Source organism: Cryptotermes secundus, unplaced genomic scaffold (genome assembly GCF_002891405.2).
Source record: "Cryptotermes secundus unplaced genomic scaffold, Csec_1.0 scaffold21, whole genome shotgun sequence".
Classification (NCBI taxonomy): domain Eukaryota; kingdom Metazoa; phylum Arthropoda; class Insecta; order Blattodea; family Kalotermitidae; genus Cryptotermes; species Cryptotermes secundus.
Genome location: NW_019742548.1, coordinates 732,332 through 748,890, shown reverse-complemented (window position 1 = coordinate 748,890; position 16,559 = coordinate 732,332). Strand labels below are relative to the sequence as shown.

At 41.7% G+C, this 16,559-nt stretch overlaps 1 protein-coding gene across 6 annotated transcripts in view; it reads right to left on the bottom strand.

Moving 5' to 3' along the window:
- The window catches only part of LOC111873238 (A disintegrin and metalloproteinase with thrombospondin motifs 16), a 512,595-nt gene that overhangs the window by 74,603 nt on the left and 421,433 nt on the right, over window positions 1–16,559 (bottom strand). For all 6 annotated transcript variants that reach the window (XM_033755019.1, XM_023867781.2, XM_023867782.2 and 3 more), the window contains exon 5: window positions 13,301–13,390. In XM_033755019.1, the coding sequence (XP_033610910.1) occupies window positions 13,301–13,390 (90 nt within the window). The remainder of the gene's footprint in view (window positions 1–13,300; window positions 13,391–16,559) is intronic.

Below are 16,559 nucleotides of genomic sequence, written 5' to 3'. Positions count from 1 at the left end.
TCTCAGGGTTATTTTAAAAGGAGGGGGTTTTGTTGGTTTGGTAGAGCTGAATACCTCTTATCTCAGAGCCTTGAACGGGCCACAACTCAGAAAGGAATAAATTAACACCACAAATCACAAGCACTTCTCAAGTTTGGACGAATTATATTGAACACTTGTTTAACCACTTTTGATAGAGTTTCAATGTCAGTAACCTTTATGTCTAACTGCTTTGGAGCCCGATGTATAACTTTTTGCGGTTGATTCTAACGACTCCTGGTTTCCGAATTTACGTCTGTTTCTCACGACCCCTGGTTGCAGAATTTACGTCTGATTCCTTCTACTCCCGGTTTCAGAATTTACGTCGGTTTCTTTCAACTCCCGGTTTCCGAATTTACGTCTGTTTCTTTCAACTCCCGGTTTCCGAATGATGCTAAAACATGACGCTTCCTCAAACCTTCAATTCCTGCTTTCACCAGCGTCACTGCCCTGTCACACCCTTAAATTTTAGTGATTGGCTATTTTTGAAAAATAGGAGTATCTTAATTAGATATTCCTCCACTCCGCTTAAAGCTTACAAGCGTTTAAGGATTTTTGACTCCAACGTATTTCTGTCAGAAAGTGACAAATGCTTAAGCGTCGCTTGGGCCCTAAAAACTTCACTCTTTTTAAGTTATGGCATGTACAAACTGCCAAGTATTGAATTTACAAAAGATTTCTTTACTCTATTCTTTAACGCAGCTTTCACTAATAAACCTTTGACGGGTGTCTTCCTGTCTCTTGTTGTAAGCTTGGGGATCGCTTACCCTTACATACAAGAATTGACCTATGTCACACTACCCTTGTTCACTGCATTTCAATTTGAACAATTAAGCTTTCAAATTAATAAAGTTGATTACATTAAATAAGTTGCGTAGCAGTGGAACGGTTACATTGCTTGAGGTACTATGCTACAAGCCAGAAGGTCGCAGGTTCGAATTCCGATGAGGTTATTAAATTTCTCAGTTGACCTAATCCATCCAGCCGCACTGTGCCCCTGGGGTCTACTCAGCCTCTAATAGAAATGAGTACCAGGAATCTTCCTGTGGGGTAAAAGACCGCCGGAGCGTAAGACCGACAACCTCACCGCCATCTGTGAGTCGATTATCTAGAAAATGTGGGAGCCCTGACGTCTCACAACTCTATGGGCCTCCACGGCCTGTCACAGGGATAGCTTTACTTTTTACTCCTTTCATTTTACCCAAGGATAACCCAGAGTAGTACACTGTATCCCTAAGCTAAATTAGTTTCATTATAGAGTGTCCCAGGAGGAAAGGCCAATGTTTGGCCAATGTTTGAGAGGTCATAATATCAATATTATATTTAAGCATCCTGTTACACTCACACAATATATGTATATGAGACAAACTCCGTCTTAAGTGCAACAATTTTATTGAAGTCCTTTCTTCTTCCCTTCCTCCACACTACATGTTTCGGCCCTAAATGGCCATCATCAGGTGTGCATTCTTAGGTAGCTGCTACACTGCCCGTAGCACACAATACACCAGACAGCACACGTATTAAAGATAAGCAGCGACACACACAGAGTGAGCCTACACAGAACAATACCTGAACAGCGATAAAACAAGGAGTAGCCGCTGCAGCACTATAGACATAGGGCGTGTACCCCGAGAAAATTTTAATTTTTGAACATTTGGAAAAAGAAAGAAGATTTATAGACATTTTAATTTGAATTGAAGTTTTAAAAAAGTGTTAAGTTTAGAAATCAAATTGACGCGTGTAGGTTAACAAAGATTTTATACATACATACAATTGGAAAGACTGGTGATTTTAAATTTTAAACTACTTACAGTGTAGCAGCTACGTAAGAATACACACCTGGTGTTGGCCATTTAGGGCCGAAACATGTAGTGTGGAGGAAGGGAAGAAGAAAGGACTACAATAAAATTGTTGCACTTAAGACGGAATTTATCTCATATATATCATAATATCAGTCATTTTAAGAACGAATTATATATGTACATGCGTCCTATTCCGAAATGTTTCCGAGATAGAGTTGTTTCACTGTACAGAAGCTATCGCCCACATAAAGGAACGTCAAGATGCACTCAGACAAGCAACATGCCATGTCCTCACACGAGTTGCTTAGTGCACTGAAGTTGGCGGTGGAATTTTCGAAAATGTATTGTACTAGGTTAACTGTACGAACTTTATCACTTGAACAATAAATACCGGTATAAGAAACAGTACGTAATATCTGTTTGTTATCAACAATTTTGGAACTGTACAATAAAGAGCTCTATCTCGGAAACCGTTCGAGGTAGGACGCCTGTACACACACAATATTCTGCTTAGACTGACCGAGACTATGACTTCCCAGAATACTGACCTTTCCTACTGGGACAACCTGTACCAGTATAAAGATATTTTCTGGACACTGTCTGGGGAAGAGATTATGTCCGCAACTTTTCGCAGGCTCATTACATTTCCGTCTTCAGGTAAAAGCAAGGATCGTGTAGTAATGGGGACTAGATAAGTTTCAGCTGTTCATTTCATTTCCCAATGCGAAACTAATCATTTCCATCTTGTGCCGAGGTTAACACTGTTTTGATGAGTATGCCTGTTTCCATTTCCCCTGAATTTTCACGGTGCACTGCTTAATTAAGCATGGAGCAACTGTACTGTTATTTCCTGCCGACCTTGGTATTGACGGTATTAAACCTTCGGATTTCAGTAGTACGGTGTTAGTTACACTTCTAAGTAAATATTTCGTAAAGATTTTTCGAAGTATGTAATACCACACTGAGAAAAATGTTTCCAGTAACATATTTAGATATTTATAGTAGGCTTTATTAATGGAACTTCGGGTTCTATTATTAGACTGTTAATTAATTACTTGTTTAGTTGTTTAATTATTTACTCAGAAGAGTAAGAATTTCTCTTGGTTGCCTGATTCCCTTCCTGCAGCATAGAAGGAGCCTTATTATATCATGACTTCCAATTTTTAATAATTTGAACGCTTCTAACAAAAGTTGGTATAAAGTTTATGCCAAGAGGCCATCGCAATCCTCTCATAATATTTCTATTTTCCATCCTGGGGGACGCTTGAACTCTCGAAGCGGGAGGGTCACTACGCTACTTCGTGCAGGGGTTTCAAATAATGTAACGCAATAGAGCTTCCAAAGACAGGGATCCAGCGTGTAAAAGGGCAGTCAATTGGGTCACCAAATCAATCAGACGAATGACCCGTAAAAAGGCACTTAAACGGTGGGAAACAAAAATAAATAACACTGAAGTCACACCTCAGGGTATATGGCCCATTGCGAAATCTCTCTTAAAGAGAGATGGACCAAGGGCACCAACTGCTATTCATGGTTCTTCTGGCCTTAAATTTCACCCTTCTGATAAAGCCAATGAAATTGCCGACTGTTTGGAAATTCAGTTCACCCCGCATGATCTGTGCGACGATAACCATGAACGGCGGGTGGAGGCTAGAGTTCGAGCTCTGCTCGAAACCGTAGACGAAAACCCCCTTCAAAGGATCAGGCCATGTGACGTACAGAAATTAATAAAATCTCTGGAATTAAAAAAGGGCTGCGGAATTGACGGCATCCCAAATGAATGCCTCAAGCACCTTCCAAGGCGACCACTGGTTCATCTAACCCATTTATTTAATCATTGCTTTCGGCTTTCTGACTTTCCAAGTACTTGGAAGGAAGCAAAAGTAATAACTTTACCCAAACCCGGTAAAGACCCGAAATTTCCTAAAAATTTACATTCAATCAGTCTCCTGTCCACGACAGGAAAATTATTCGAAAAAGCAATTTTGAATTTCCTCCAAAAACATATTGAAGAAAAAGGCCTAATCAACGCAAGCCAGTTTGGTTTTCGTGCACGTCACAGCATGACATTGCAATGTATGAGGCTGGCGGACCACGTGACCCTTAATTTCAACAATAAAATGTCTACGGCCGCGGTGTTCTTTGATATCGAAAAAGCCTTTGATACCACGTGGCACTCTAGATTGCTGTATAAGTTATCAAAATTGGAATTCTCAAACAGGTTGATCAAACTTATTGGGTCCTTTCTTTCTAAACGTAAATTAAGGATTTCGGTTGAAGGCGAAATGTCAACGCCAAGGGAAATGCAAGCAGGGGTGCCACAAGGTTCAGTCCTTTGCCCTACTCTTTTCAATTTGCACATAAATGATTTCCCCCAAAACACATGGTGTTCACCTGGCCCTCTTTGCGGACGACACCTGTCTGTATGCGACAGATCGCAAGGAGGGTTTTATTGTTAGAAAACTCCAGCGCGGTCTCAGCTCAATGGAGACCTGGTGTGAGCGCTGGAATATAAAAATTAATGAAGATAAGACTCGTGGGGTCTACTTCTCTCGTGGTCGTCGACCGCCTGAGTCTTGTCTTACTCTAAATGGAAGAAATATTCCATTTGTAAATAGTGCAAAATATCTAGGTGTAATCTTCGACAAGAGAGTGAAATGGAGATTACACATAGAAACGATCGAAGCCAAGACCTTCAGAACATTCATTAGAGTGTATTCCCTATTCAAAAGTGAGCGATTGAGCGCTAACATTAAAATGACCCTCCACAAAGCTCTCACTAGATCCGTAATGACTTATGCTAGTCCCGCCTGGGAGTTTGCGGCAGACACCCATCTAGTGAAATTGCAGCGCCTGCAAAACAAGGTTCTCTGCACCATGGACAATTTTCCGAGGCGTACACCGGTCCGCGAATTGCACATGGCATTCAAAATCCCGTACGTATATGACTTTATAACAAAATTATGCAGGAAACAAGCAGAAGTGAGACAAAATCACGATAATGAGAATGTTCACAACATCGGACAAGGCGAAGCCTGACACAGAAAGTATAAGAGGCTTAAACTATCCAGCGCTATGCAGTCGAGCTGCTGCAGCGGTCATTAAATAAATCACAAATAAATGACACATTAAATTAACTAGGGGCTCCACTTTACTTACTCGCAAATTATTCATAATAGAAAGCAATTAAAAATACAAAACACTTTTTTTCAAGAAGATGTTTTTAAATAAGCATTTTGTTCTTCATAATTACGATGGCTGACAATACAGGGACTATTTTCGACAGATTTATTTGCCGGCAGAATTAGAACTAGCCTACTTGCAACAAGCTAATGCCGGCTCATAATCTCACGAAACGCCTGTAATATTTTCTTACACAGATAGATTAGATTCAGACCCTACATGACGATCTCAATGTACCACACATCAAAGAAGTCATCCCAGAAAAAAAAACATAAAACATCGTGATAAACTACGACACCGCCGGTCACGGTAGCCGAGCGGTCTAAGGCATGTACTGCCTTCGCTCGCTTGGAAACCGGGATCGTGGGTTCGAATCCCACTCAGGGCATGGATGTTTAGTTTCTGTGTGTGCGTTTTTCTGTGTTTGTGTACAGGTAGAGGCCTTGCGACGAGCTGATCACCCGCCCAAGGAGTCCTACCGAATGTGTTAGATCTAGAAAAATCGAAGTGAACGGAGAAATTCATAGAGGTAGTCCTAGGCCCACTGGGGCTGTAGTGCCAAGGAAAAAAAAACTAGGACACTACAGTAATACATTACTGCAGCCCCTACTGGAACAACAACAACAACAAAGAAGAAGACTAAAGAAATTATGGCCAGCAGATCTACTTGATGGCTGAAGAGGATCTCTCATTGGAGGAGCCCCCATCACGACACAATAAGCACACGAGGACGGTGTTTAAATTAGCAAATTAGCTAAAAGAATGTATTTAATTCTGATTGATAATAAATATATATATAAAAGATAGATTAGAATGCAACATTTTTATTTCTGGGCTGACTTCCATTGGAACGAAAACGAATGTATGAATCTGCATTGCACAGACTCAGACTAATAAAACGTTTTACAGTTAACCTAGTCAAAAATGCATTTGTAATGTTAATAAATTCTATCTATCTATGGCCCTACATCCCTTATGGACTTTGAACTTTCTTTTTCAGTTTCTTAACCTATACGAGTACACAGTCGGTAGGACTCCTTGGACGGGGGATCAGCCCGTCGCAAGGCCGCTACCTACACAGAGAGCAACACAAACGCAGAATAAACGCCCACAGACATCCATGCTTTGAGTATGATTTGAACCCACGATCCCAGCGTTCAAGCGAGCAAAGACAATTCATGTCTGAGACCACAAGGCCACTCTGATCGGTTGTTAATGAATTAACTATTTTAAAACTGTTTTGCGGGTTTTGAAACCTTGACGTATTAGTGCATCACTTGTCCTAATAAAGTGACCTGCAAGTCGTCCTTTATTTCCTTTGTAAGAACGACAATTACAGAGGCCGTGTTCGAAATTAGTCAGCTAGAACAGAAGCCCGTTATTACGTCACGAATACTTTTCATATAGACATGCCATATCTGCGCACCGATTCGTTCCGGCATTGTTACATGCATGGACCTTGAATTCATCCATGTATTTCAAGCATTCAATTTCGCACATGGCTGTAGACTGGTGAAAGCTGTTTTAATGCAATAAGAATTGGTCTACTGTTTATTTAATAATATGGCAGATACCATCAACATGGAATTATTTATAAAATTTCCTCAAATCGTGTCGCAACTGCTGTTACCTCGTCCTCGATAGATTAACGTAGAAATACGGCCGCAACGCCAGAAAGCCGGGGCTGCATTAAAGCAATGGTTAACGTCCCCTGTAGCCACTTCCATGGAATTGTCCTTCTATAGCAGCTAGCAGTCAGTAATAAGAGTGAGGTGAGTGTTATCCTGAAGATACAGCCAGCAAATTCCCCTGAAACTTTCCTCCCTAAATAAAAGACGTCACATTTCAGAGGGCAGTAACCTTTGCAGCCACCGACATGAAACCCTCAAGTCTCATCCTGCCAAGAGGGAGGAACTAAGTGTAAAATTCATGTTACATAGCGAAGACTGCGTGATTTTAGAAGTAACCTAACAACAAGGGGGTGGGGGAGTGCAATGTGTTACCGTAGAAGTTGGCTCAGGCGATAACGCTTCTGACTTTTATTTGGGAACTACTTGGTTCGAATCTCGACCGGAAGAGTGACTGTCCTAAGTGACGTTTAACGTCCATGATTNTCGGAGTATTCTTTCTACTTTCGTGTGTGTATTGTGCTTAGTGTTGTGTCTTGCTCCTGTGACTGCGTGTGTTATACTGCTTTTACGTTCTTTCTCTCAGTCCGTTGAGGCAAATGCCGTGACAGCCCCTGGATGTAAGCACAGCCAATCTCGCCTGCATCCTTATCAAATTATGATTCAGGGCTACATAATCTGTGATAATGGCAGCAGCTATAAGCATATCGTAAGTAAACACAGTGGGCTGGGCATATAGCTCGGATGGAGAAGAAAATGTTGTCATAATTTCTGATAGAAAGTATCTTGGAAAGCAGCACTTGGAGGAAAGGGAATGGATTGTAGAATAACATGCACTAGCTGTATCCGTGTAACACGATGCTCTTCTGGCACACCTTAAATGACCGTAATTTAGTATCAGTGCAATTTATTTATTTATTAATATTTTTCATTACAGACACAAACAAAAATGTCGCTCGACTCCGATAGAGCAGCTAGTGAGCCCAATGTTCGAAATTAGAGAGAGCAGCAGGATTTCGTCGAAAGTCTGTCCCTGGGAATTGCTGATGGTCATTGAAAAGGCTAAACGTACAGGAATCTGTCTTGTTTTGAAATTGAAAGGCATGTTCCTATCAGATGGAATGAGTAGCAAACGCAGCATGCGATTAGTACGGGCCTCTAAGTTCTGTCTTTGTAGATGCGTAGATAACGAATTTCGTTCAATTGCAGAGTCCGCACGATGGCGCATGATTACAACACACACTTTAAGTACATATAAAGCTACATATGTGCTCAAAGCGGAGGCTGGAAAGCTCAGTCGATATATTAAAGGACTATAGGCTGGACGGCCGGGATTCGATTGCAGGCAGGGGCAAAATATTTCTCTCTTCTGCACATCGTCGAGACCCTTATACAGTTGGTCCCGGATGTAAAGCGGTCGAGGCTTGAAGCTGACCACTGAGCTCCATCTAATGTCGAGATCAAGACGGTGGAGCTATACCTCCACTCCTCATACGTCCTCATGGTTTGGTGTTTAATTAATTAAGAGCTGGGAAAGTGTTACCTTTCGGCTTTCGGTTTCCAAGTCAAGCATTGTTATTTTTTTATTGCTAGTGGGGTGGGACTAAGTCCCTTGTACTGCGGACACTTCTGGCCTATTGTACCAGATGATAGATGAGGGTGATTGTGGAGCAATTGGTGGAATGAAGATTGGCAGGGGAAACCGAAGTACTCGGAGTAAACCTGCCCCAGCGCCACTTTGTCCACCACAAATCTCACTTGACCAGACCCGGGATCGAACCCTGACCGCCGCGGTCGGAATCCAGCGACTAACTGCTTGAGCCATGGCGCGGCCCCCAAGCATTGTTACGTTGTTTATCAACTCTGAAACATCTGAACCTTTAAAGGAAAAATGCTTTAAGCGTTTTGTGGATGGGAGGTTGATGCTCTAACTCACATTAGCATTCGAAGAATACTCATTCTGGGTGATAGCGGGACAGAGGAACTCCCTGCAATAAAAATGGACCTGTTTTTGCAGCAACGCAGTGAGACTCCATTCAACTTGAGTAGACTCAATTCTGTTACTTCCCCCACTGCTCTAGTGCCAAGTGGAACACATTCATTTCTTTAGATGTTGTTTTTCAATTATCACAGTGTCTTCAAAAAGCAAAATTGCGCTTTGTACAGTTTCCAAGTTTGCGTGGCTAATAACAATGATTTGTGGTTAAGATGATTGGATTTACTGGCACTTCTTTACAATTACAATCAATTATCACAGTTCATAATTAATGACTCTCTATAAGGCTCGTTCCATTCCTTGCTAGACTAAGAGTGTCTTCTCTTACACTACGATGAATGACGAACAAAGAATCACTTCTCACACTTTGAACTCACTGAACTCCTTCTGAATTACGACTCCTTTATAACTTCTGAGATGTCCGAATATAGGTCACCATTACAAACGGTTCCTCTGTTATTCTGTGTTATCCGTTGCAGTGAAAACTGTGTTTAGCGACTTGCTATCTATCAACGGCTCGTTCGTTGAAATTCGTTGCAGCGGGAACGTGATTACCGAGCCACTGTTCAACAATGGACGTCTATTCTGGATTCACTATTCCGGCTTTTAGGGGATGTTTATCGAAGCGTTGTCTAGCAACGGCCATATTCCGTCACAACAGTCATTGCATTCTCTGCGGACATTTCCACTCTCTAATGAGGTGCGGAGACAGTAAACAAGCATTTATTTATTAAACACTGATGTCTGAGAAAGCCCTTGTCAGTCAGAATATCAGCAAACCTTAACATGCCGTTTACTTTCTCAATATAAACACATGTCATTTGTATTTTAATTCATCGGAAACCTCCAAGAAAGTAGGACGAGCAATTATCGAATCAATAGCGATATTTCGCATTGTTTTTCTCTTAGCGTTTCCTTCTCATTGGGACCAAGGGCAGCCAAGAACATTGTACTTTTACAAGTTGTACTGCATGGCATCACGGTCACAAACCGAATCGGATAACATGAAAATATTAGAAATATATGTCTGCTTTCGCAACTTGTGTTAAGCTCCAGCCATGCATTGATAATGTCACGTATAGGAGGTACGCGTGACGAAAGTAACGGGTTCTACATCGGATAATTGGATTTATTGGCACTTCGGTTGCAAGTTCTCTTAATCACACTCAATTATAAGGCTATCGCTATTCTACACACTTTCAGTTCACCGTTTCACACGCACTAGAATTCCCAGTCTTCACTAGTCGTCTCCTAGCAGCGTATCTCTACACAGAAACTAGCACTTCAAATCATTATGAATTCTTCTAGCCATTTCTTTTTTCGACCGCCCTGGAACCTCGGAACTCAACTAAAACTCTCTGTCTAGTACTCACTCCTCCAGCTCACGGCTACCCGCCAACGACCTTTGCTGACCCCTACAAATCTTCGGCGCGGACATACAGAAAACACATCACGTGATTCATACACAGAGAGTTCATTGGGACGCTGGCTATTGCCTAGCAACGAGCTATAAACATCTGTCTTATTGTTGCGTGCATGTATCGCTGGGTGTTTATCGAACCGTTGCCTGGCAATGCATTGACGTGTCACAATAAGATAATATTGCATGAGAAAGTAATTGGACCACATATGTCGCATTTAAGCAAAAGCATAGTACTGAAACCACAACCTGAGCAACAGTTGTTTCGCATTGTCAGACGTCATAAGCCAGAGGAATGTCCTGCAATGCAGACAAGCACGACTGAGCCTAATTTTCCCTTTCAAACCGAAGTACCGTGCAACAGTTGCACTCGGGTAAGCATGAAAGTTCTGCATTCTTTTGCAGGAACCCAACATGTAACTGGAGGAAATTGAATTCCATAACCGTCAGCACGTTCACAAAATTCCGACATTTTATTTTGACATGTTCGCGATAAGGAACTTATTCTAACAAACAGAGGCCTTGAGAAGCCGACAGTCGCCTATCTGTTCAAGATATTCCCCGCCTTTTATGGAATTTGAAAGTCGTTAGAATGTTCATAAGAACCCACCACTGCATTCTGTCCTCAGTCACACACACCCTCATTTCGCATTCAAGTAATTGACGATTAATTTTAATATTATCCTGATAATATTGAGATGGTCAGGGCATGTAGCACGAATGTGGGAGAAGAGGAAAGCATATAGGATATTGACGGGAAAGGCAGAAGGAAGGAGATCACTAAGAAAACCAAGACGTATGTGGGTAGATAATATTAAAATGGATCTTAGAGCGATAGAATGTGGTCGTATGGACTGAACTGATCTGGCTTAGGATAGGGACCACCGCAGTGCTCTTTTGAAGACGGTAAAGAACATTCGGGTTCCATAAAATGTGGGAAAATTCTTGAGTAGCTGCACAATTGGCGGCTTCTCAAGAAGGGCTCAGCTCCATAATGTTAGTTATTTCCTGATACTATGACAAGGGAACTGCAACCAATCAAAATTCGGTTCACGACTAAATGAAGGCCGATCAAGCTGGCTCAGTCGGTATTCTGACTTGCATTCAGTAGGTGCTGGCTTCAATCTCGCTCAGAACACAGATTATCCTGACAAATGTTTTCATGGTTTATCTCAGGCCTTTAATAACATAGAACCTCTTAATAGAACGGGACCGCTCCCTGCTGTAACCTTCCCAGTTAAGTGCAGACTAATCATCTAGGTTGCGGGTGTCAACTAGAATCGTTTGGCACAGGAGTAAGTAGTATAGAGGGCCCTTGTAAACACGGCCGTTTACTTTCGAGTTCCATAAACGAAGATAATTTATTTGTGTATCTGAGTCACAGTCAGCTTCTCAAGGACGCTGCTCCACGAAGCTGTTTCCCTCCATCCTACTCCTTTGTTCCTCAATAGAGCAATAATTCATCCGTAACGTTTTAAACTTAAGAAAACATCTTGAATTCTGCTATACACCGAACAATAATAAATAATATTATATAACTTAATTTAACCTTCACATGTTTTTATGAATTGTGTGAGGCCAAAAAATATATTATTCATCTTAGATGATATCATTTTTATTTAAAATTCATTATGTATATAACTTATTCCCTTTTCATAATTGGATGATTTATGCGATTTACGTGCTAAGTGTTAGATCCTATGCTTCGTGTAACCCCCCCCCCCGCAGACATTACGTTATCGCGCTTTTAGTGCCAGGTGTACGAGTGTAATATAAACTCATAAGTTGGAGATTTTTACTTAATATCGGTACCAAAAAATCAGTGACCCGGTGGCCAAATCTGGCCCGAGAGAATATTTCTACTGGCCTGCGAGTGGATAAAAAATTGAAAAATCATGAATATTCAATCTATTATGTTGGTTTTCTCAAATATTTAGTATTCTTATGAACGAATATCAAATCGCTAATAATTCTATATACCGTTTCCACTGACAACGCTGTAATTACTTAACATAGGTGTTGGCGCGTACGATCTGTCAAATTCCTAGGTTGGCAAACTCAACCTGCTAGTTTAATAGCTCCTCNGGGGATATAAGAACGGAACATAGAAGCAGATAATGTGGGAGAGGAAAATTGCAATCCATGAGGTGAACACTATATAAATGTGTATTTTAGCCTCGGTGTTTAGTTGTTGCAAAAGCTAATCGTTTCACAGCCAACATACAGGTCATAGTAAAAACATCTACCCCTTATGTAAGATTTGAGGTTTTCACGGCGGTGACTGTGAAGAAAGCAGTCTTCTGGGATGTGGCTCCGTGTAGATGTGGTGTTAACCGACGTTTCGGAGGAACGTATCACCTCCATCTTTAGGGTAGAAGGATAAATAAGAAATCCGCAAGCTTGTACCGGTTCTCACGGTCCCTTCGCTTTCGGATTTTTTATTTATCCTTTTACCCTGAAGGTGGAGGTGATGCGTTCCTCCGAAACGTCGGTTAACACCACATCTACACGGAGCCACATCCCAGAAGACTGCTTTCTTCACAGTCACCGCCGTGAAAACCTCAAATCTTACATAAGGGGTAGATGTTTTTACTATGACCTGTATGTTGGCTGTGAAACGATTAGCTTTTGCAACAACTAAACACCGAGGCTAAAATATATATTTATATAGTGTTCACCTCATGGATTGCAATTTTCCTCTCCCACATTATCTGCTTCTATGTTCCGTTCTTATATCCCCTGCGGTTTGAACGATAAGTGCTGGGAAGATATGCTGCAATTAGATTCCAAACGGTTCTGACGATGGTGGATGACACACAGAATTACTGGGTTTTCGGACTTTTTCCATAGTCCGGAATTCTAGGTAATAGAGGACACGACGTTTCGGAAACAGGATCTGTTTCCGTCTTCAGGTGAGGGGCCCAACTGAGTAGGTGTCTTTCTTTCTCACCTGAAGACGGAAACAGATCCAGTTTCCGAAACGTCGTGTCCTCTGTTACCTAGAATTCCGGACGATGGAGAAAGTCCAAAAACCCTGTAACATGCTGCAATGTTTTGCCATGTGGAAGTCAGTGTTTATGATAAAGAATTTTGAAGCAAGCAAAATTTGCTGAATTATAGTTTAAACTAAACTTATGAACAGTTTGTGAGGCGGTCTGTGAAAAAGAAAATTACATGACGTACCAATAGGAGTAAAATGCAAATTGTTTCTCTTTTAAAAACATGGTGTGAAAGAACTGAGTAATGTACTCACCACAAGCAGTCCTCCATTCTTGGCGTCCCTGTGGACCAGGAGTGCGGCCATGTTGTCCTCGTCTTGGTACACGTCTCCAATATCGTCATTCTGGAAACACAACATTGCACAGATGTAACCGCACAGCAAAGCACACCTCCGTGTATGTAGCACTGCACGCGCTCCTGTCAGGATCCTGTCGGATCAACTTGCCCAACAGAATTTTGGGTGTAAATTCATTAACTGTGTTTTTTAATGTTTTCCGCCTGTCAGCTCATTTTAAATATAATTCAGCAACTCGCAGCCCATAATATCACGTAGAATTTGAGGTTCTCAAAACGGTGGTGGTTATGATGAATACTATCTTCTGGGATATAACCCCGTGTAGTTCGTTGAAAGACAAACCGAAGTTTCTGAGGAACATATGGCCTCCATCGTCAGGGTCGAAGAAGAATCCGAGTAAGATACCAGCGTCAGCGGCCTCCGTAGTCCAGGGGTAACGATCCCACCTCGTGACTCAAGGTAGCGGGTTCAAACCCGGCGGAGGTCGTGGAATTTTTAAGGGCGCAAAATTTCAGGGAACAAGTCCTCCGGGAGGGACTTTAAGCCGTGGGTCCCGTGTCGTAGCTTTACGGCACGTAAAAGAACCTCATGTCTCAAGGGGACCTCTGAGCCAAATTCAGGACATTTCCCGCCCAACAGTAGTCTCTAACGCCTCTGGTAGATGGAGGAAGCATCGAGATACCGCTGAGCCAGTAGAGGCCGAACTCGCTGGCTGAGTCGGGATTGATGGCACGCACCAGTACCGGTAGGGTATAGAGACTGGTAGAATATCACAGGGGGACGCACAATGGACCAATATCTGGTCCAAGTGCATGGGGAAAGCCACCCTCTCCAATAACAACAACAACAACAAGAAAGATACCAGCGTCAAAGCATATGGAGAATTGCAAGTTACCACTTGCACCTCCAACTTGTATGGTTTGCGTCCTTCGTTGTTATAAATTCTTTACATAAATGTATATGGATATAGTTGTTACCTGCAAAGACTTGAAATTGCGTTGATTCACTGTTTACCTAGCTTTCGTTGACAGAGTATTAATTACTTCTATCTTCAGTTTTCTTCTGCAAATATCTGAAACTTAATTTTAGTTACAAAATATATTCACATGTCACATCAAGTTTATTCCTTATGGATGCACAGAAAACTACTAATTTCAACATTTAAGACCTCAAATTTCTTGCTATATGTTTGTTCCGGTTTGCTATAAGAATTAAATATACAACCAACGCCATTGTATGTGCACGTTTTTTAAATTATGTTCATACTCATTGCCATGTAAGAGATGCACAAACGTGTAATGTCTTAGCATTATTATTATTGCTTAATCACCTTTCGTGCATTTACTGTTACACCAAGGACGTCCAGAGATCTATCTGCCCCCTGTTCCCCATTATCCCAAACCCTGTCTCTCTTTTTGTATAGATTTCTCGAAGCATTTTGAGAACAGTAATTAGTGAATAATCGCAGAGTTACCAGATACATTCTACTTAATTGTAAACCGATATTCAGGAAATTCCATGAAATTTAATATGAAATTGCTGCTTCAAGAAGAAATTAAATGCACGTTAAGTACAGAGAATCATTACCGCCATTTGGTTCAGAATTTTATCTTCTTGTCTCATGACTAAAAATATGAAGATTAAAATATAAGTGACTATAACTTTGGCTTCAGTTTTCTACGGGTTCTTTACCCTGAGAGTGGAACATAAATTGAGCGTCTTTGATAACAAGGTAAACAAAAAGGTAAGTTAAAGCTATCCCATAACAGGCCGTGAAGGTCCATAGGGTTGCGAGAGGTCGAGGCTCCTACATTTTCTGTAGACAGTCGGCTCACACATGGCGGTGAGACTGTCAGCCTTACGCGCCGGCCGTCCTTTACCCTTCCACAGGAAGATTCCTGGTACTCATTTCTGTTAGAGGCTGAGTCGACCCCAGGGCCATAGCGCGGCTGGAAAATTACGTAAATTGAAAAATCCAGTAAGCTCATCGGGACTCGTATCCGCGACCATCCGGCTTTTAACACAGTGCCTCAACCAACTGCGCTACCGCGTGCTCCTTGAAAACGAGATACTACGGAGAAAACGCCTGCCAGGAGAGAGGAAGCCAAAAGAGGCCTTAGAAAAGTGCATAATGAGGTGATTCACAATTCACGGTATTCGTCAAGAAAAATTAGCTGATCATGGGAAGAGAATGAAACCGGCGGGGCATGTAGAGCGCATGGGAAAGAAGGGAAATGCTTACAGAACTGTTCTCTATAAACCTGAATTGTTTCTCGGATGATGCAGATACAGGTGGGAAGACAAAACTACAATAAGCACGGTGTGGAAGCGTGGAATGAATTAACCTAAATCATGACAAGGTCCATTGGCGGACTCCTCGGGTTTTACAGACCGAGTGACTGCTGCCTTCTGAGTAAAGGACTCAGGTCCGTTGAGACAGTGAATTGCAGATATGCTACAGTTTGCAGCAGACGAGTTCAGTTCACTGTGGCTTCGCGTCTCTCGTTGGTAGTATGTTCCTTTATTGGAGATGCAAATCTATTGCTGACGAAGTTAATTGCGAACAGGGGATTATGGTGAATAGCCATGAATTTTGAATTCATAAGGACTTTTTATTTTCGCTATATATATTCAATTCAGAAGAATATTTTTGATAAATATTACTGTAAGGCAGAGATAAAAGCCAAAATAAAATTGAGCTAAAACTAACGAGAATTCATTCATTAGACGAGCAGAGAGGCGGATGGCCGCGACCCTACCATTATGCGCGCAGTACGGGAGATGCCAACGTTTTCGGCAACTGCTCCATAGCAGTTGTGAATCGGGCCAGTCTACGAAAGCCTTGAAGGCAGAAGGTCTCAAATATGACGCCGTACCAGCAGGACGGAAGTCATACTGTTTGCATTTTCGTACCATTTATAATATTCACCTGTTCGTATTTTAGCTTAATCTTCCTGTAACAAGCCGACAGTTTGTAACACAGAACCCTACTCGCCTCATCTGATAGACTTCATATAAATGTCTCGAGAGCGTTGACTGGAATCGTACATATTACACTTAAACTAAGTCCTACTTGAGTAGTATCAGGGATATTTTTTAAAAGAGATCTGGCAGTTTTCTTAAACAAACCAACCTTGTGTGGAAATGGTGGTCAGTTATCCGTAGAATTTTTCTTCGCCTTTGTGCGTGTAGGAAATATGCAAGTTTATGCTCTTGC